Raw genomic sequence first — 22,491 nt, 5'->3', positions numbered from 1 at the left:
GGAAGAAAAGTTATGACCAACCTAGACAGCATATTCAAAAGCAGAGACATTACTTTGCCAACAAAGGTTGTCTAGTCAAAGCTATGATTTTTCCAGTAGTCATGTGTGGATGTGAGAGTAGGACTATAAAGAAAACTGAGTGCTGAAGAATTGATGCTTTTGAACTGTGGTGTTGGAGAAGACTCTTGAGAGTCCCTTGGACTGCAAGGAGATCCAACCAGCCCATCCTAAAAGAAACCAGTCCTAAACATTCATTGGAAGGACTGATGTTGAAGCTGAAACTCCAATACTTTGGCCACCTGATGCGAAGAACGACTCATTGGAAAAGACCCTGATGCTGGGAAAGATTGAAAGGAGCAGGAGAAAGGGAAGACAGAGGATGAGATGGCTGGATGGCATCACCGACTCCATGGACATAAGTTTGAGCAAGCTTTAGGAGTTGATGATGGACAGGGAAGCGTGGCATGCTGCAGTCCATGGGGTCACAGAGAGTCAGACACGACTGAGTGACTGAACTGAACTGTGAACATAGAATATAAAGTTGGAAAGGTTTTATGCACATTAAAAGTCAGTGGTTAATCTGGGAGATGAGAACATAAGGAGGAAAGTTAAGGATATTCACCGTTTGAGAAAACTAATGAGAGACATTATGTATTTAAAAAAATAATAAATAAACCCTAGGCTTACTCAGAGAAGGCGATGGCACCCCACTCCAGTACTCTTGCCTGGAAAATCCTATGGACGGAGGAGCCTGGTGGGCCGCAGTCCACGGGGTCACTAAGAGTCGGACACGACTGAGCTACTTCACTTTCACTTTTATGCACTGGAGAAGGAAATGGCAACCCACTCCAGTGTTCTTGCCTGGAGAATCCCAGGGACGGGAGAGCCTGGTGGGCTGCCGTCTCTGGGGTCGCACAGAGTCAGACACGACTGAAGCGACTTAGCAGCAGCAGCAGCAGCAGGCTTATTAAGTCAAATGAAAAGAAAAGTCACAACTCGGTGTTCAACTGAAATGCAACAATCCATAATCAGAGTGATGTTATTTGCTGAAGGACCTGGGGAGATCCCACAGGTCAGATTCTCCCAAGTTAATAAATTACTCCTTCCCAATACAACTAGGCATTTGATCAGATCTGAAATATCATCCCGCAAAAGACTCCCAGGACTATAATCAGGATGTGAAGACATTCCACTCATGTGAAACTGCACAGTCAAACTTTCCGTTCTGCACACTGGGCAAGCTTTCTGTTATAGTCACTATGCTGAGAGAACCATCAGATCTACAGATTTGATAATACAACTTTCAGCCTTTAGAAGCGCTTCAAGGACCTGGAAAACCAGAACCAGAGTGTCTTCTATCTTGACAAGCAAACTGGTGGCAGCTCTGATGAAGGACAAGACCAGGACAGGCTGACAGAGGAGCCCATGGGGGAGGACGCAGGGATGACGGTGCTAACCCTCTGAGGAAGAGTCGCTTCCGTCTTCTACCAAAGCACGCTAAGCGGCTCTGTAAGCGTCTTACTAGGAATCAGTTGATACTTCTAAAAACCTTTTTAAGTTGTTTTTTTTTTTCTTTTAAAAAAGTTTCCCAAATCATCTTCTACATGATGGATGCTTTAAGGGTCTAGCTGTCAGTTCTATAAATGGTTAAGTTACTACTCATCACCAAACAGAATTCTGTTCTTAATCTATCTTACAAGATCCACTGAGTCAGTTGCTTAAACATTTTCTTGATAATGTCAACTTATGACACATGTGTTTAAACACGGAGCTGAGTTCATCACCACAATAAATGTAAGTTCACACTGACAAATTTTTCCTCCTTCACTTGGCCAGAGAAACCTGAGTCTGCTGCCGACAGAGGTTAACAGGGCTTCTGTAAGGTGCTCTGGTCTAGAGTTGCTTTTCTCCAGCGGTCGGAGGACAGGAATATTCTCCCAAGGTAAATGCTGTAGGCGCAGGCACGCCTTGGCCACAGGCCAGGAACGGCAGCCTTTATGTGTGAAGGAAGAAAAGCACACTAAACAAGAAAGCAAACTCTAAAGCAAAGCACTCCGTCTAGGGTGAGACTCTACAACCGAAATGGTCTCTTTTATCTGCTTCAGCAGGCATTTGCCCAATAGGGACTTGCCCACTTTCCTTCCCCCTGTAAGTAATTAAAGAACTCTTCTACCCTAAAGGTTCAAGCAAAGAATTTTGCCCTCCGTTCCCGGTTGATCTGGTTCATGCCTGTGGATCAGTTATCTCTGGACTCCTGTTGGTCCAGTTTCTTATCTTCAGTGTGGGTCTCTGTCTGAGTCCTGGGGGCCTGCGACACTCCACGTCCACACGGGGCCCTGTGGTCCCTGTCCTCTGGCAGGGATCATTTACAGCTGCCTTTATATGTATCATCTCAATAGACAGCTGTTTTTCTAAGATTTTCTTTTGTGCATTTGCATTTCTTTCTTTGTTAATTAAATTGCAAAGACACACTTGGTTGGTGGTTAGCTCTCTGTGGCAGTGGTGGGAAGTCCCTAAAACAGAAAGCTGACGAGCAGTGAGTCATCCTAGCACGGGAGAGTCAGCTTGATAGTGTTCTGTGATAATGAGAACATTACCTTCCTTTTATGTAGACTTTTTATACTTAGAAATTGTAAACCTCTGTCCATCTCACAGATGAGGAAACTGGGCCTAAAAGAAGTTTACTGATACGACAGTGTTTAAGAGGCTGATGCCAAATTCACCCTGGAAAGCAGCATCGCTGCTAGCAAATCCAGACACCTTGGTCAGGACATCTGCGAAGGCCTGGAATGGAATGCAAACTGTGTGCATCAGCATTTTCCAGGTAGAGACGGTCAGAGATTTTCATCTGATCTTTTCAAAGGAGTTTTATGATACAAAAATTCTTCAGGGCCTCTCACGGAAAACACATGGGTTTTTACATCAGACAAACCTAATTTCAAACAGAGTTCTTCTATGTACTGGTAATGATACTTCTCTTCTCCAGGTGTCAAAATTACCTCCCCAAATCACTGTAAAGAGTAAACAAGATAATGCATGCAAAGCACCTAACACTGTTTCTAAAACCCCCTTGCGAGAACTCCACAGGGCAGACTCCCGGCTGTGCTCAAGTATCTGCTGAGAGGCTGGATATACTGACAGACAACGGGCAGAGCACATGTAAAAACAGACCTTTGAACCACAGTCCGCAGCAACCTGGTCAGGAATCCAACCTTTCCACTCTAGCAAGCAGCCCAAGAAGCCAGCCTGCTCCATTTGACTTGCAGGAGATCACACTGCTCTCTCTAGTGACAATCCAGGAAGCTAAACAATAACTTCTGTTAACAATTAGTCCCAGATGGCCAGGACTCAGTAACTGACAGCTTCCCCAATTTCTGTCCCTGCTTCCAACTTAGGAACCAACCAGAGGAAGCCAAATAGACAGGCGAGCCAGTCCCCTAAGATGCCCAACTGCAGTGGGCTCAGTGGCGGCTTCAGCATGCCACGGCCACCCATCGGGACACACCCGAGCCCCCCTGCTTATCCACCGTAGAGACACCGTCCTCCTCCGCTTGACTGGGAACCTTGCCCACACGCTGGTGATGGGGTGGATCCTCGGCTGGAGCAGGCTCAGAGCTCACAGCCCTGACTTTTCTCATTCCGTTGGCCTTGGCTGATTTCTGCACTGTTTGGGTCCACTTGCAGAGTAAGAGGAGGTTAGCTCGCACATGGACAGCCAAATGAAGAGCACGCAGGCCAGCCTCCCCACACCTGCACGTGTTCCTAAGACACCATTCTGGGCAATGGCGTGAAGCGGAAGACATGGGGTGGCAGTGAGCATCCAATGCCGTGCCCACAAACATAGCTACCGAGTCCCTGTCTCCCCTCACGTCTCAGGCCTGAGAACCTGAGGTCACAACTGCCACATCAGTCCCGGGACAGAGAAATACACATAACAACACATAATACAGCAATGGCCTCCTCCAACATAGTGTTCCTATGGGGGGGGCACTCTTCGGAGTTCTGCTGTGAGTGTACACGTACGTGCATACATATATATAAATATATGCATATGTGTATAAATTAACTGATCATTTAAAATGCCCCTTGAAGTAGGTTCTGTCATTAGTCTGTCTTGGGGGAAATGTGGCGCACAGAAGAAGGTAAGTTAGGCCAAGGCCAAGGATAACCAGTTCTTAGGCTACTGTCATTAGGCCATTTCTGTAACTTGTAGGTGAACTTCAACCCAGTGGCTCAAACGGTAAAGAATCTGCCTGCAATGCAGGAAACCCAGGTTCGATCCCTGGGTCGGGAAGACCCCCTGGAGAAAGAAATGGCAACCCACTCCAGTATCTTTGCCAGGCGAATACCATGGACAGAGGAGCCTGGCGGGCTGCAGTCCACAGGGTCGCAAGAGAGTCAGACACGACTGAGTGAGCAACACTTTCACTTCCAGAAAAGAAAGTTAGATGACTTCTAAGGGGTCAAATCAGGGTGTGACACGAAAGACTGAGCGTGGGGCCCGCTCTCCTCTCGGCGCGTCCCTCCCACGAGCAGGGGCGGCCTGGCCAGGCTGCTCCACAGTCCCTGCCAGCCCCTCGGCCTGACGCCCGGACACGTGGGATGGAGGGTGACCTGCGTGGAGAAGCCAGGCTGCAGAGCTGTACCTTCAGCTGACACACAACACACCCTCAGTCTTTTTCCAAGTTGGTTCTGGAGTGTTCATACATCCAAGGGAACCACTTTACCAGGTACCTAGCTTCCTAATCACAACCATCACCATGGCCTACCATTGATTACATGGCTACCAAATGTCAAGCATTGTGGCAAGTATCCGATGTGCCTATACATGCAACATACAACTCTCAAAAAAAGAAGTAAAGCTTTAGTTTTTTTTTAAAAAAAAAAAAACCTTACCTTTATCATTCTGGATAGATCACCAGCATCGGCTAATTCCAAAACTATGTTCAGTTCATTATCTTCAATGAATGATGCATAATATTTAATTACATTTGGGTGGTTGAGTTGCTGAGAAGAAAAAAGGCATCAAAATGTTTTCTTACTGTAAATTCCCTAGAGTCACTTACAGTGACTTTATAACTTAAGAATAAAATTGGTGACTGCATTTCATTTTTAAGTTACAGAAATCTTAACATGACTGTATTTTTCCTTATCTAGTGAATTTTGAAATAAGTATTATAATTACTGAAAGTAAAACTACACAACAATTATTTTTTAGTAATATTCTTAGAAATCAGAGTACATTAAAATTTTTAAAAGTTCTGCTATGCCCAATGAATATATAAACTATGCATATAAATGAATGACCAAATTAAATAGCCAATTATTAAAAATTATATCCTTCTAAATGGTAAGTGCACTTTCCCTTTTTATTTTGAAGGCTGATCCTAGTATAACTTCAGCCAGTGATAAAAATCTGACATCTACTATATCTAAATATTGCCTTTATATCAAATACTACAAACACTCTGAACCTATCTGTGAGGCTGATTATTAAATTATCTTTAAAAAATTCACCTTGTAGAAACATATACATTAGTCTACACACATTTACAATCTTTTCTAACAATCTTTTCGTTCAATCTTTAACCAAGGTAACATAAGACAAATCATTTCTCAAAGAAAATTATTCATGAATTATCCCAGAGTATACACAGGCCTTTCTTCTCTTCTTCCTACTTATAGAAGATAGGTTTCCCTCCCACATTCTCTGTGATGATACATTATTTCTCTAACAAAGGTTTGTTAAAGCAGTCACCTCTTGTCCCAGGAAATAACTACAATAAGTAGAACAGTGGGAAGCATGGCTTATTTTGAGCTTGCTTTTTATCTTTTTTAATAAATCTGATTTATTTCAGGCACAAACAAAAATGGACAGGATAAACATCATCCAAGCTTTATTTGAAAGTTAAAAATACAACATAAGCCACAGCATTCCTCAAAAGAAATTTCACTGTAACAAATGCATGTGAAGGTAACTCAAACCTCAGACCTATTCTCTGAGTGGGCGACAAACTGACTTTACACCACCCTTTCTAAATGTGGAAAAAAAGATATGGAAGTATTATTTTTATAATGTGAACCCCTTGGATCAGCTCACATTCTCAATATATCACACCAAATATGCATTTGCATTATCTAACATTTAGAATATGTCTAATTGGGATGGTCAAGAAAAAAATTTCTTCCACATTTTATGTTTATGTCTATTTCTAGTTTGAAATGGGGGAGGGAGTTAATCCTACCAAACATTCCAATTAAGTTAGTGTACAATGAATCCAAAAGGCAATATACTGATTGCAAATTTATACATTGTTTGAATTCAGTGTGGCATAAGCTACATCTCAAAAACAGTTTTCCTTAGAAGTGTGAAATCTTAATATCACTTTTATCAACCCACTCAGTTATGTTCAAAACAGTCAACATTTCGTTTGTTATTTACCTTAAGGAGATCTATTTCTTTGATACAATCAGCACGTGCTTTCGCATCCATTAAATCAAATATCTAAAAATAAAATTCAGTATTACTCAATAAAACAGTAATCCATGGTTCAAACTACCATATAAGTCCACTGTAATAGTTCACACATAATTACACACACATTTAGTAGTGCACTTTCCAATTAGCATTTAGGAGCTATGGAGATCAACAGGTAATTTATCTCACGTTACTACTAGAGGGTATACGTTTTTCCCTCCAGAGGCAGTCAGGATTAAAAATGGGAAAAGAGAACAGCTACATATTTCATAAATAATACAAAATGCTTTAAAATATACAATCAAAAAAACAATCTCTCAATGTTCCAAGCATGTGGAAAATTAACAGCAAAAGCAAGCATCATATGTTAACACATATATGTGGAATCTGAAAAAAACGGGTATAGACGATCTCATACCAGAAATAGAGGCAGAAATAGAGAGAGAGATGTAGAGAACAAAAGCACGGGTACCAAGGGGGAAAGGGGAGGGCTGGGATGAACTGGGAGATTGAGATTGACATATATACACTACCATGTGTAAAACAGACAACTAACGAGGACCTGCTGTACACACAGGGAACTCTGCTTAGTGCTCTGCAGGGACCTAGATGGGAAGGAATCCAAGAGAAGGGATATACGTGTACATATGGCCGAGTCACCGTGCTGTGCAGCAGAGAGCAACACAACATCATCAAACAGCTACATGCCAATAAAAGAGCTTTACATGGTTACATATTTTACAAAATACTTATAATTAAACTAATTTAGAACTACAGATTAAACTATCTTCAACTGAATTCTCAGTACCAAAAGTGACTTCCAAACAGTGAGGAATGAAATACTGCTGGCTCATTTAAGGCAAAACTAAACTTTGAGCCATTGAGCCATAGATACATTTCACTGGAAGTTCAAAAGAATTTTATCTTCCTTTTCTCTTAGGCAGCATTTCAAGACAAAAATAAAAACTTTATCTTTAGCTTAAATCATTTCCAGACACAGATTCAAACCTGATTCCATGAGCAGGAAAAGACAACAGATACGGGGAAAAACAAAATCTGGATTTTCATAAACTGTTACAGGGTTGTCTCTAGAAAGCATCTTCACGGCTCTACCCAAGTTTCTGTGGGTTTTTAAATTTATATTTGAGAAGAGCAAAGCAGTGTTTAGGGTAAGTGATTGGCTGATAAGCTCTTGGTATTCTCTGGATCATTTTAAAAGTTTTCTTTTGTCATCTTTAAATTTTGCCAGAATTATTCACAACTGATGAAACTGAAAATGGTAACGCCTATACCTTTAGGAAGAAAAAGGCCTTCAAGTGACTTAACACAAATGTCCTTGAAAGGGCATCTATCAGAAGAAAAACACTTGGAATGGAGTAAAGAAAGTACTTAAAAATAGCACTAAGAGAGTCTGAGAGTGTTGTATCTTACTCTAAATTAATCTTGCATAAACGGAATCCTAGCCAGGAGTCCAAGGAGAAGGCGATGGCAGCCCACTCCAGTACTCTTGCCTGGAAAATCCCATGGACGGAGGAGCCTGGTGGCCTGCAGTCCATGGGGTCGCTAAGAGTCGGACACGACTAAGCGACTTCACTTTCACTTTCACTTTCCTGCATTGGAGAAGGAAATGGCAACCCACTCCAGTGTTCTTGCCTGGAGAATCCCAGGGACAGGGGAGCCTGGTGGGCTGCCGTCTCTGGGGTCGCAGAGAGTCGGACACGACTGAAGCGACTTAGCAGCAGCAGCAGCCAGGAGTCCGAGCCCAGGGGAGCCTGGACGAGTGGCCCGTGGCGAGTCCTGTTCTGCGGTCCCCCACCCGCCGGCCGCCCTCGCCCGCACGGTCCCCCTTCCGCCCGGGTTCCGTCCTCGCAGCCCCGGCCCGCAGTAGGGTCCAGGCCCCTCTCCTCCACCCGCCCCGGCCTGGCTGACCGAGGGGGCGGCCTCTCCTCTGCCGCGGGGAGAACCTCGGCCGTCGGCCGCCAACTGCGGGCCCGCGCTCGGAGGGCAGGGAGACCAGACCCGCAGGGGCCGGGGGCCAGCGGGCGCAGGGGCTCCCCAGGGCCCTCGGCCCCTCTCGGCAGGCGCCTGCACGTCCCAAGGCCCATCAGAGACAGGCCTCAATGCTTCCTCGTGGGCTCCTAAGGTCCCGGCAAAGGACGGCAAGGAACTGGATACCTGTGTCCTTTATTAAAAAAAACGAAACCCCTGTTTCCAAGGGGACGCCGCACGTCCTTAAAACCAGAAAGCCTGGGAGAGGTACCACCGGAAATCCATGCTTTGTTCTGACTTTCCGAGAGCTTGACGCTCAGCCAAGTTTAGTCAGGGCTTCGAGGGGTTCAGAAGCCACCGTTCGGAAGTCAGGGAAGGCGGCAACTGAGCCAAACCCTGAGGGTGAGACCTGCCCCGAAAGGCGTGGGGGGAGGAGGCGCCATGGAAGGAAGATGGGCACCCCAGGCAGAGCGAGACCGAGCCCGGGCAGGCAGACGGGGTGGGTGCTGGAGCGGCAGCGGCCACGGGGACCCCGGAGGACGGCAAGGGGTGAGACTGCAGGGAGGAGGGGCCCCCTGGAGCACAGGCAGCGGGAAGGGGAGTGAGAGCGGCCACGACGGGAAAGCGCGGACGCGTAGCAAGGTGGGCACTTTCCGCTGAGCTTGAGGGCACACGCCGGCTAAGGCCCGTCCACCGCCAGCACTGTAGTCATGCACGCCTGCTGGTTTGGTTCTGCTTATCCTGTGGCTAAAATACATCCAAGTAGGACGTGCAAGAGAGTACATCTCCAGAGAGAGGCGAGCAGTGCCCCTCGGGGCTGTGGGCATGGAACAGGGACTCCGGGTGAAAGCGGAAATGAAGAAACACGGGAAGAGAAACCCTGCCCGGGGCTGAGCAAGACGGCGCGATTCTGAAACGGAAACATCCACGTTGCTCTCATAGCTGACAAAGGTCCAAGGAACATTACCAGACAACTGAGGTCAGACCTGAAGTAAGAGGTCTAGGGGATGTGGGCCAGTGTGCCGTGGTCAGGGTGAAGTCAGAGACAAGCAGGGGAGACAGGAGAGGGGATGTGGACGCCTGAGACAGAACCCCCGGAGCGCAGTGAGGGCCTGGACTAAGCAGACCGACCAGGTGCCGGTGGCTGGCCTGGGGAGAAACCAGGATTCCTGGTCTCGGCAGGAACAAGGAGGTGCTGGGAGCTGCACAGGAAAACAAGAGCAAGGGGCTGAGAACACACTGTACAAAGGAAAAAAAAAAAAGAGGTCCTGCAGACTGGAAGACTAGGGACAAAGATGGAGCCAAATATTTAACTGGGATAAATTCCATAATCACAGTGAACTCTGAAAGAGACTGCATATATGGCCATAAAGGGTTAGAAATATATTAGAATCACTGCATGCATTACAAAAGAAACTATCCATAAATTTTTAAATGCATGAAAATCCTAATTGCAATTAGGACTGCATGCAAAATATGCAGAATGGAGAATCGAAAATTAACACAGGTAGAAAAGCAATAACATGCTTTAAAAAGGGATAGTTTTTTAAAAGCTTGAATTATGGAAAATTTGACTTGCAACTGATTTTCTCGATGAATGCTTTAAAATAGCTATTAAATATAAGCAAATATGGGGCATCCCTGGTGGTTCAGATGGTAAAGAATCTGCCTGCAATGCAGGAGACCCAGGTTGATGCCTGAGCTGGGAAGATCCCCTGGAGAAGGGCATGGCAAGTCACTCCAGTATTCTTGCCTAGAGAATCCCATGAACAAGAGGAACCTGGTGGCCTACAGTCCACAGGTTCTCAAAGAGTCAGACAAGAATTAATGACCAAACAATGGATGAGCTAAGTATAACTAGACATTGCACGGACCAGATCAAAACAACTGGCTGCTGATCTTCCGATACAACTGCGGTTCTAAGACGCAGGCCAAGTGCCCCGGGAAGACTTTCTCAACCTCCCTGTCACTCTGGGCTCCTCAAGGCTGCTCCCGCGTGGTTCCTCTCTCACTGTCTTGGCTGCACTTGCACTGGGATCCCTGAGTCCTATTATTTTGTTCATCTTGGTTCTCAAAGCCTTTGGCACTAACCACTGAACACCAGATGCCCACTCCCACTGGAGGAGCAGCAGGAAGGGAGGCCAGGAGGCAGGGCAGCAAGGCCAGCCCGTGCCCCCCAGTTAAGGAGCACCTTAACGGTGGCGAACAAACCGTGACGGGATGGGGCGAATTCTCCAAAAGACCCGATAGTCTTGTCACCACCGCAGGCTCCCGATCCCTGTATGATTTCGAGAAGGAAGGTGCACTCAGCACACACTCCCTCCCTTGCACACGCAGGTACCAGGCAGACATCCAGGAAAGTCACCGGGGCTTCCAGCAAGCCCGTCACGGCCAACTGAAACCTGACACGCGGACAAAGCACAGAAGCGCCTGGAGAACGACTCGGAGGAGGCTGGACACTGCTCCTGCAGAGTCTCATGAAATATCTGTGAGCAGAGCAATGAATTATAGATGCAACATTTCAACACAGGGACTCCTCCAGGAAGGGTCCTGAATTAGCTGGAAACAGTGACGCAGCCCTTCAGACCAGCAAGAAGCCTTAAAATAACAAACTGCAGGAGGAAATCCAATGTCTGGTTCCTGGTGAAGTTTCTGAAGAGAGGCTAGGATTCTTCAGACAGGAAAGGAGTCTGGTCAATGGTATTTTAAAACATTTTCATACTAAGCTGCAGAGGTGGCTTATTAAAAAGGAAGAACCCTGGTCTCTCTTGTTCAGCACAAGTGCAATATACCACAAAAATCAACAACATGTCTGAAATGCAAATATATTTCTTCTTGTAAAGGTTTAAGATAACTGTTCCCTAATTACATAAGCTAAGAATATCTTCGCAGCATCATTCCTCTCTTGCGTATATAGGGAGTTATGCTTAAGCTAGAAGAGGTCCCAATTGCAACTCAACAAAGCAGAGAGGAAGGCTCATTGCTTCCATCCTAGGCACAAACAAAAGGGAGATTCCTGCATGTGTGCGCCAGGAGACACACAGGACCTGACATGAACGTGACAGAAATACTGCAACAGCACACAACCGTACACACCCGAAACCAGTAGCACGCAAGAACAGGACACTCCACACACGACAGGTAATGCTACACACGAACATGCAGGTCCACACCCTGACTACTGTACGTGTAAAGATGAGAGCGTAGCCACACACCAACACGTGGCAATATTTAATTCACAAATGCAGAAGCAAACAACGGATTCATTCAGAATTTACACCGATGTGGATAAAACTCTAGAGAAAAGCAAAGGAATGATACACAGAAAATTCAGGACGTGGTGACCTGCGAGGGAAGGGAGTAATGGATGTGTCTGAGCCATGTGGTGGGTATGAGGGCATCTGTTCCAGTCTTGACCTCTGACATGCGTGTCCTGTAAACACTTTCATAAACATTTACTGTACAAGGGAAAACTGTTCACCTCTGCTGGTGATGGCTGCTGCAAGGACACTGATCCTTCATGAAATTAAATAGTAAGAGGAAGAGGACACTGAGGTTTCACAGGACTCGACAGAAAACACCACCAGGTAGCAGAATAAAACAGCAAGTCTACAGGTGAGTGTCAACAAGAACGACCTTCTCCCTGAAAAGAGAAGTTATACTGCAGGACGGCAAACACACACTGAGGCAGAAAGGTGAGAGCGCTCCAGAGGGGAGGCAGTGGGCCCATCGGGGCAGACCTGGGCCAGGGGAGCTGGGCAGACCCGGGCGCCTGAGGAGCCCGCACACAGCCAGGGCAGGAGGACAGGGCCGATGCCAGCACAGAGTGGGCATGGTAAGCGGGACAGCAATTGCCTACGTTCACCTATCTCATTTCTCATCTCCTCCAGTAGATAAAGTTCACCTTGGTTTTTTGTCTTTTACTGCCAGGCTGGTTTTCCAGCCTGGTCTCTGAGACCCGCCCCAGAGTGTGCCCGCCGAGTCCTCGCTTCAGGCGGTGCATTCCGTGAGCCAGGTTTCCGTGCTCGAGGCCTGCAGCTGAGGCTACAACGTGCAGCCACACACCCAGCTAGGAGCCGTGGGGACAACTCCAATCTGCCTCTGAAAACCAAGAGCTGCGAAAGCTTTTCTAAGACCGTCCCAGCCATGACTGATCTGCGTGAACAGAGCCAGCTCAATTTTAAAAGTAGCCTTACAACTAAAAAGTGATTTCCACCATACACAGCACTTAATGCAAGCATTTACAGGACAATCTTTACTCTTTCCCATCATTCTCAACTCGAGACTGTCGTGACCCAATCGTTCAGGACATACTTTTCTCTATTTATTATTCACAGCATATAATTTTACATGGATTTATAGAATTAAAGTCATCTTACCTGCACTTTTTTTAAAGCTACTGGTACTCCATCCAAGAGACAGGCTGCCCTATAAACTTCGCTAAATTGCCCGCGACCGATTTTCTTCTCTATTCGAAAGTTGGCTAATGTATTATAGCCCATATCCGGTCGTAAGGCCTTCTGTAATTAAAAAAGTCAGGAAAGTTTTCAATCACACAATATGCACACAACTGTCAATTGTCTTCACTTATGTAGGTGATTTCTATGGTAAACCTGCAGACAGTCATTTGTTTGACAGGTATTTATCAAACTATTCATATTATATAAAAACCAACACACACATTCACTCAGTCAACCTGCCAACTAGCACATGAAAACCTTTTAAGCTTTCTGATGATACTTAACTTCTGCAAAGAACAATTCCAGGGGCAGCAAGTCTACCACCTTATCATTACATTTTTTTTTAAAGACCTAAGTTTTTAAAAGCAGAATATTAAGAGGAAAGTAGAGAGGTTCCCGGTACACCCCCACCCTCACCCGGGCACTGCTTTTCTCATTATCAACACCCCATCAGAGCCGGACCCTGGTCACCACTGAACCTACACGGACAAGTCACTGTCACCCAAAGTCTACAGTTAACACTGGGGCTCACCCTTACTGCTGGATACTCTCAGTTCAGTCGCTCAGTCGCTCAGTCGTGTCCGACTCTTTGTGACCCCGTGGACTGCAGCACGCCAGGCCTCCCTGTCCATCACCAACTCCTGGAGCTTACTCAAACCCATGTCCACTGAGTCGGTGATGCCATCCAGCCATCTCGTCCTCTGTCCTCCCCTTCTCCTCCCCCTTCAGTCTTTGCCAGCACATTCTATGGGCGTGGACAAATGGACAACAACCTGTATCCATAATCAGAGTGCTTGTGTGCATGCTCAGTCGCTTAGTTGTGTCCAACTCTTCGAGGCCCCATGGACTGGAGTCTACCAGGCTCTTCTGTCCATGGGCTTGGAGTGGGGTGTCATTCCCTTCTCCCGGGGGTTTTCTCAATCCTGGGACTGAACCTGCATCTCCTGCATTGGCAGGTGGATTCTTCTACCCCTGAGCCACCTGGGAAGCTCCCCAGAATTTTAGCATCATAGTATATTTTCCCTGCCCCAAAACCCCTCTGTTCTCTGCCTGTTCAATCCTCGCTCCCCACCAACACCTAGCAGCCACCAATCTTTTCACTGGACCCATAGTTCTGCTTTTTCCAGAATATCACATAGTTAGAATCATACAGTATGTAGCCTTTCAGATTGGCCTCTGTCACTTGGAGAAGGAATGGCAACCCACTCCAGTGTTCCTGCCTGGAAAATCCCATGGACAAAGGAGCCTGGTAGGCTACAGTCCACAGGATCGCAGAGTCGGACACAACTGAGCGACTTCATTGTCTGTCTTTCTTTCTGTCACTTAGTACATAAATATCTTTTAAACAATATATTTTTTGCTGTTCGTGGGAAAAGTCATTTCTTTTTGAAACTCACACTTTTTAGTACTCATTAGACAGAGAAGGCAATGGCACCCCACTCCAGTACTCCTGCCTGGCAAATCCCATGGAAGGAGGAGCCTGTTGGGCTGCCATCCATGGGGTTTCGAAGAGTCGGACACGACTGAGCGACTTCACTTTCACGTTTCACTTTCACGCATTGGAGAAGGAAATGGCAACCCACTCCAGTGTTCTTGCCTGGAGAATCCCAGGGGCGGCGGAGCCTGTTGGGCTGCCGTCTATGGGGTTGCACAGAGTCGGACATGACTGAAGTGACTTAGGAGCAGCAGCAGCAGCAGACAGCAGGCACTGGACTAGCCCCTAGGGAAACAGATGTATCCTAAGAAGTGTTTCTGCTCTGAAAGAGCCCACGTGGAGACACGAAAGGGCCTCAACTGTGCTGAGTGGGATCATGGGGCCAGGAGGCGGCACCACCGCGGGCCCCTCTGGGGGTGGATGTGTTCTATCCACTGTCCTAGTTCTTCTGTCCCTTGCTTACAGACTCAGTCATCCATCACCCGGCCATAGGACAGACCTGAGCTGCGTGCCCACGGGGTTGAACGCTGTCCAGCGTGGAGGCCACTGCACACGCCCTGGGAAGGCTGCCTCTGCAGGGCCTCATGTCACTCCTGCTCTACCTGCAGCATCTCAGTCTACTGAAATATAACAGCTCAGTGATCACATGTGCTTTTTCATCTTCTCTTTTTTTGGCCACTCATGGGCCTCTTCCAGATCCCGGGATTCCCGATAAGTAGACCCTTCTTGGCCTGGTACCACTCTGCTCCCATCTGAATGGACCGTCTCTACTCTGGACCGACTCGAAGTAAACATAACATTCTTGCGGGGCCTGATTAAGGCCGAACATTAAAGACCTACTGGTTCAAACAAAGGGCGCATGGGTTCCTGAACCCACTAAGGCAGCTTGAACTCTTAGTCCTCAAATAAACCTTAGCTAGGGCTGATGATCCCATGACGTATGCAAAAGGCTGTTTTGACATATGGGCATTACATTAACCCCTAATACATGCAACCTTGTTCATGTCACTACACCTATCATGCTAGCAAAAAAAACCTGTAAAATTCTGCTGGACTTTCACTGCCATTCAAATGCAACGTTTATCAAAAAAGAGGGGAAAAGTAACAATAACTTGTTACTGTGCATTGCTTTTCTTTCTTCTGGAAAGTCCAAAATAAGAGAAATACCACTCTTCCTTTAAGACATCCAAAATAATCAGAATACAAGTTTCACAAATTCGTTATGTGAATATAAACCATAAATAACTGCCAGAATAGAATAATAACACTACTACAATAAAAAAAAGGTCCCATTTTGGCACCTATAATGTAACAAGTCCTATAAATTAGTACTTTTTATGCTATGTAATTCAATTCTCATGATGATCCTATCAGTTCAGTCGCTCAGTCGTGTCCGACTCTTTGCGACCCCATGAATCGCAGCACGCCAGGCCTCCCTGTCCATCACCATCTCCCAGAGTTCACTCAGAGTCACGTCCCATCGAGTCCGTGATGCCATCCAGCCATCTCATGATGATCCTATCAGACAGATGTTATCAAACCAGATCTATGGCTAGCTGATGCCCAAGCCCCAGTTCCCAAGCACAGGGTTAGTCATACAGCCACCTACAATATAATAAATATTACAGTACCCTATGCGATGATCCACAGTATATTCAATTTTAGTCTTTTCGATGAGTAAAACAGAAATAGGACTAGAAGCACACATACCGAAAATGAAAATAAAAAATAGGAATGAAATCATAAAATAAAGAGAGACTACTTGCCATGCTGTTCAAGTATAAGATTTCTTTTTGTGGTCACTGAGATGAATATACAACTGTCACTGTAAAGTGAAGTGAAAGTTACTCAGTCCTCTCCGACTCTTTGTGACTCAATGGACTATACACTCCATGAAATTCTCCAGGCCAAAATACTGGAGTGAGTGGCCTTTCCCTTCTCCAGGGGATCTTCCTGACCCAGGAATTGAACTGGCGTTTCCTGCATTGCAGGTGGATTCTTTACCAGCTGACCCATCAAGGAACTGTCCCCTACTTAACAAAGGAAACCTAACGAAGTCTCACTTCTCAGACACAGTCAGTGGATATTAGCAACTTCTACCTTTCATAACTTCATTTCACTCAACGAGGAGAGACTTTCAACTGTCCAAGCTTTTCTAACAAATGTTTGTTTGTTTGTTTTAATTTACACACTAGGACAGACTGCAACATCGAAGAGGTGGGTTTCCTTCCTCTCGTCCAAACATCTAGACCGCTCCTCCTCCAGATGAAAACGTGCCGGTCTGCGAGGACACTCGGCTTCCTCGTCGGGAATGCTACCACGCAAGCCCTGCATGCACTTCAAGCCTGCCAGGGACCCCGTCCCCTGTCCGCGCGGTAACTGACAAACGTGCGCAGGGGCTGCTGAGGCGCTGTGATGACCGCATGCTGAGCGCGGAGGCCAGCTAATGTGTTTTGGCATGCAGGCGCGTAATCACACATTTACATATGCAATGACCTATATTTGCATGTCAGATCACACACTGTCTGGGTTTATTAAGGCTGGGCGCCTCCCTGCGCGTGGCCGCCGGAGTGGCGAGTGAGGCCCAGAGGGCGGCGTTTTTTTGGCAGCGGAGGGATGAGCTGCCACCCAGGATTAGGCTGATTCGGCCTGAGCATTAGACACTTCATTAGACGTAATCTGTTTAACAGTGGGCACTGTATGTAAACTTCACAGCCCATTTGCGGCACCCTTTCCCCCCGTGGCCTTTCTTCAAAGGGCAGCGCGGCTGACTGACAGCCTGTCTCATCTGCTCCCATGTCCTGTCGCCCGGCATAGACGCGCGGAGCAGACACGAGACGGAGCTGGGCTGCACATCTCGACACCCACGCCCCGAGGCTCGGGCACGCTGCGACGACCTGCGGAAGGATCAGCCTGGGCGCGGGGTGGTCTCCTTTATGGGGCCGGGCAGGCGACACACACCTGGGCAGCGATTCTCGGACGCTGTGGCCGGTGCCCTGCTGCATGTGGATGAGTTATGTGCCCGGTAAACAGCACTGTGTGAGGTGCTTAAAATAAAAGAGATGGCATCATCAGGCCAGTGCCCATGCAAGTAAAGAACTATTTTTAGGGAAGAGCTGTATTTTCTTTTTTTTTTTGGATGTGGTCCAATTCCCCATGTTTTTTAACTTAGCACCTGAGTTATGCTGGGGAATAAAATAACTCAGCAAATACTGAGATGCAAACTGGATTCAAAATAAAGCAAGTAAGTGCACTGCAACTGCCTTACTCTACTCTCCATGCAGTGCATAAACGGGGTCTCAGGCCCTGCAGCCCCTTCACCACCAGGCTGTGTGTCTGAGCCGCACGAAATGACTTCTGGAATAACGTGAGGCATTTAAAGGATTTTCAGCTTTTATGAAAGTTCACCACTCTGCCTCTTCCATCACACACTGAGCCCACCTACACCTACAGCAGCAGCTCACTCCTCCACACACAGTGTCCAAGTGACCTGGCCTTCTGGGGACCTGTGCTCTGCACACGTGGCCCACTTCTGCTCACTGTGGAGACCCATCTGACGGCCCGTCTCAGAGGCCCCTGCCCTGGGCCCACAGTCTTCAGCAGCAGTCAACTCTGCAGACAGCCGTGCAAGCTCAGGCACTGGTCTGGGTTCCAGATCTCATTGGCTTTTAATTATTTGTTTACATGGGTCTATTTCTCCCTCCAAGCACAGCTTCTCAAAGGCAGAAACCAAGCCTGTGTCCACGAAGCCACATGCCACGAAGGTGGCGTGACATGAAACAGACAGTAACTATTTACTAAATAGGTGAACGTAGCTGAAAGAACTCCCTCTGCCCTTAACAGCTTCCAACGGGTGAGACGAGACTTGCCTTGCACCCCTGCCAGATCAGGAGCCTTGAGTGCTAATCCCCTGGTGCTTTAGTCACCAAGTCACGTAAGACCCTTTGGCGACCCCACACACTGTAGCCCGCCAGGCTCCTCTGTCCATGGGACTTTCCAGGCAAAAATACTGGAATGAGTTGCCATTCCCTTCTCCAGGGGATCTTCCTGTCCAGGCACTGAATCTGAGTCTCCTGTATCGGCAGGCGAGTTCTTTACCACTGAGCCACCAGGGAAGCCAGGTTCTCACAAAGCCCCAGAGAAGCACAGGGTCTGCCAGTCACTCCACAGGGCTGGGCTGGAGCCTCACATCTGATTCTCAGTGTCTTTCTCAGCTGGGCAGCTGCCCAAACCTTGTACCCACTCCTCCACGGCAGGCGGGAGCCCACCTGAGGGCGGCGTGCGAGTGATACCAGGGACAGAGCCTCGCACACGCACGTGCTCACCGTCACCTATGCCCCTTCCCCGGGGCACCCGCGGGCGCAGCCTGGCACCGACCCTCTCTACTCACAGCCTCCTCCAAGTCTAGGCATCAAGGCTGAAACTCCCTAGTTCTGACCTCGATTTTTTTCTTTGGCCCTCCTTCTCTGGGCCCCAAAAAGCTTGAATCTATAGCCAGACTTCCGCGTGCCAGCAGCCTCTCTACTAGGGTCTCCAAGCACTGCCCAGCCCTGAGCTCGCCCTCCAGCGAGACACTCCAGCTAGCACATGGGCTCTTGCCCTGACCCATGAATGAACACAGCTGGATTCCTTGCATATAAGGCTCCTTGGAGACATACACTATATCTAAGTAAAATTTTCCTGCCCAAGGGCCTTCTAATTACTGTGAGGGAGCAGGTAATACCTAAAACCACGTGTGGTTTTAAGTCGGCTTCTGGCTGGAACATGGTCACACTCAAGTTTAAAGTCTCAGGCAAACTGAAGAGAGCAACTGCTTGAAAGCCTGTAAACCTTCCAAGTTTGAAACTGCAAGCTCTTGGTGACAAAAGAAACTGAGGGACATGACTAGTTCAGCACAGAGTAGCTTCCAAAATCACGAAATAAAGACCACATACTCCATAAAACATTTTTCAAACGGATTCTTTTTTAGATTAAGTCTTAAAATGTAACTATTCAACATGGATAATATAACTGCAAGCTTATACAGCTTTTCTTACTGTTTGATTGTTTTTACTGGTGTCATTTCATTTCTTAATTACTAACGGTAAGACACCTGTGACTCCTTAAATAGAGGGCATGGTTATGACAGACGCTGGAAGCACGTGCATTACATTTTTGTGGTAAATTATGTTTAATCTCCTGAGATGTGTGAATCCACAAGTTAAAAGAATCCTAAAATCTCAGAAAAGTAAAATAATTACTCAAAATCACATATGACGACTAAAAAAATCAAACCTGAGAGTGAAGGAAGCTTTATGTAACACCTTAAATGTCCGGCATTCTCACTAAGGAAACTCTTGTTGATCTGAATGTGCTTTAATTACCTACCACCAGATCATGCTGACTAATTGGGATTAACTTCTCCGTGTCAGTCCCCTCCTGCACATAAATACTTTTCATTTCAAAATAAAACACAGTCTGTTGTGCCATTGGCTCATACTCTCACAGGTGCAAACTCGTTAAACAACGATTTCCCAGGACTAAATTAATTTCTCTAATTTCTTTTAAATTTGAAGGCAAGAACGTTTAATGAGCAGTAAGATAATTCAGGGTAACATGATGATAATAGTTCTCTCTGGGGAAATCAGAGGAGCCCCTCGACAGACTCTCCAGGGAGAAAATCCTGTCCTGACAATTCCTGGAGGTACTGTTATCAACGATCTAATGTACAAGCCAGGATTAACAATACTTAACACCATTAACAAGGTTTTCACTATTACTGCAAACTCATCTCTTACTGGTGATTTTCATCTTACCAACTGTGTAATCTAACAAATATTATACTTTATGTTAATATTATTAAATGTCTCCAAAATTTGAAAGTAACGAAACTTAAAAATGCCCTTCAGTTTTATTTGGCAATGAAGCTCATTCTATGGATGATCTTTAAAGAGACATTACTCAGCTCCCAACTACACAAACTGGAACGCCCTTTGGACAATATCTCACACAGAGCTCTTACACACTACTTTCTATATAAACCTCAACAGAAATTTAAAAAACATGTTAAAACAAAAACATCACGGGTGCCAGCAATCTAATTAGTCATTCTTCTTCCCATTTGAAAAATCATCTCCCTGAAATTTGTTAAGCTATTTCAAAAGTAACCTATTCCTAAAGACACTGAAAGTCTGAGATTTAAGTCAGCTGGAATGATATACCATTAATCATTGTAACTGGCTTTTTATCAAACAAAGGAGAGAATTCACTACAGCATAAGAAAAATGAGTGATCAAATACAACCAATTATTTAAACATTTATAAGATCTTGGTATTTGTATCATTTAACCATCATTAGTTATACTACCTAGCATGATGATTACTATATCCAAATTATGTAACCAAAAATACCAGTTACCTCTCCTGGCATTTCAGGACCAGGACAGAGATACTGGCACCAGCCCAGTGAGCACCAGCAGCTGCAGCTGGTGAAATTCAACACTGCGACCAGAAGCCTTTCACTGCAGCAGAGACAAATGGAAGACGTTTTCTTCAATTTATTCATTTATTTCACAGTTATTAACAGAGGATGGACTTAAACAAACATGTAATCCAAAAACAGTAAAAAGGCAATAAGCAATATTAGTATCTGGGAGAAGGAAATGGCAACCCACTCCAGTGTTCTTGCCCGGAGAATCCCAGGGACAGAGGAGCCTGGTGGGCTGCCGTCTAGGGGGTGGCACAGGGTCGGACATAACTGAAGCGACTTAGCAGCAGCAGCAGCAGCAGCAGCAAGATTAATATCTAATATTTAGGTACTATGCAGAGAAATAAAAGAGTGATATAATAGGAAATAAATGATGGTTATTTTGGATTGGGTGATACTAGGATGACCCCCACGGAGGTGGTGACACTTTGGTTGAGATTAAAAGACCAGAAGGAAAAGAAAGTGCTGGAAAGCAGCCCTGGGAAACACCTTCAGGGAGCAAGGAGCTAGGTGTGTCGGAAAAACACTGGCTGGAGGGTGGTGAACACTGGGGTCGCGGGTAAGGACCGGGGTCAGAGGTGAGCACGCTGAGAGCATGGGTGTGGGCTGTGGGTCTGCAGCAGAGAGGCTCGGAACTCAGGACCCTGACCCTGCGCGGAGAGAGGCAGGGAGAGGAGGAGAGCCAGAGAGGGGGAGAGCGGGGAGAGCACGGAAGGCCTGGCTGGACCGGACGGTGACAGCGAGGCGCGCGCTGCGGGCGGGCCGGGACGCGACCCCCAGGTGGACCCCAAGGGCTCGGACCGCGGGAGCTGAACTCGAGGGCGAGGGGCGAGGGACGCCAAGGACGGCTCATGGGCTCGGGGCTTGAGCACGTCGACGGGGGAGGGAAGTCGCTGACTGGGGTGTGTTGGTAACAGGTGTGACAAAGGACGGAACACGACACAGAAGCAGGCACGGCAGAGAGACCTGTGCGCCGAGAGCGCTGCGTGTCTCTGCCGCACGCGTCCCCGCCTCCGAGCGCTGTCCACGTGCCGGGCACAGCACCCGGGCTCCACGGCCGGGGCTCCGTAAAAACTAGTGCTCCCTAACCCACAGGGCGGAAGAGCGAGGCGTAGGTGTTCAGCAATCTGCCCTCCAGCACGCAGCCAAGAAGTGGGGGTAGCCAAGCCCTTACTCGAGGCAGTGCAACGTCAGGGCTCAGGCCCTAAGCCACCCTGCTAAACGTCCAGCCCTCCCGTGTCCTCCTGGTCCCTCAGACGGGACCCCCGTAAACGCTGGGGTCCGCGCGGCGCCGAGCTCAGCCCTTTCTGTTCGCTGCGCTCATCATGGGGCCACGCAGCCCCGCATCCCGCCTCCTCCTCCCCTTAGCTGGGAGCTGGGGTGGGCGTTCACTGATCCCGTGTGCTCCCGACCCCCTACTGGGTACCCCATCAGAACTCTCCTAGGAAGTCCTCCTCTTCCACCCCACTGTTCTGCACTGAACGAGATCCGGTCAAGGGAGGAAAAGAAGGCATAATTAAATGCAGTTCATACAAGAGTTCCTGGAAAAAGAAGTACTCATCAAAACTTCAAAATCAGGGTAACATTTGTTTTATGAACACTTCATGAGAGAGCTGTGTGAAGCATACCCACAGGTACGGTGAGAATCACATAATGGTATAAA

The 22,491-nt window shown here is 47.1% G+C and overlaps 1 protein-coding gene across 4 annotated transcripts in view; it reads right to left on the bottom strand.

The window, feature by feature from the left end:
- Positions 1–22,491, bottom strand: part of NEK7 (NIMA related kinase 7) — a 133,627-nt gene that overhangs the window by 53,612 nt on the left and 57,524 nt on the right. For 2 of the 4 annotated variants that reach the window (XM_052653725.1, XM_052653724.1), the window contains exons 3-5: positions 12,847–12,987; positions 6,443–6,505; positions 4,897–5,007 (exon numbers count right to left, since the gene is read on the bottom strand). In XM_052653725.1, the coding sequence (XP_052509685.1) occupies positions 4,897–5,007; positions 6,443–6,505; positions 12,847–12,987 (315 nt within the window). The remainder of the gene's footprint in view (positions 1–4,896; positions 5,008–6,442; positions 6,506–12,846; positions 12,988–22,491) is intronic. The other 2 variants (XM_052653726.1, XM_052653727.1) reach the window with 1 other exon arrangement.

The sequence above is a fragment of the Budorcas taxicolor genome, chromosome 16, assembly GCF_023091745.1.
Source record: "Budorcas taxicolor isolate Tak-1 chromosome 16, Takin1.1, whole genome shotgun sequence".
Lineage (NCBI taxonomy): Eukaryota > Metazoa > Chordata > Mammalia > Artiodactyla > Bovidae > Budorcas > Budorcas taxicolor.
Note: the sequence above shows the minus strand (reverse complement) of the source record. Positions and strands in the feature narration are given on the sequence as shown.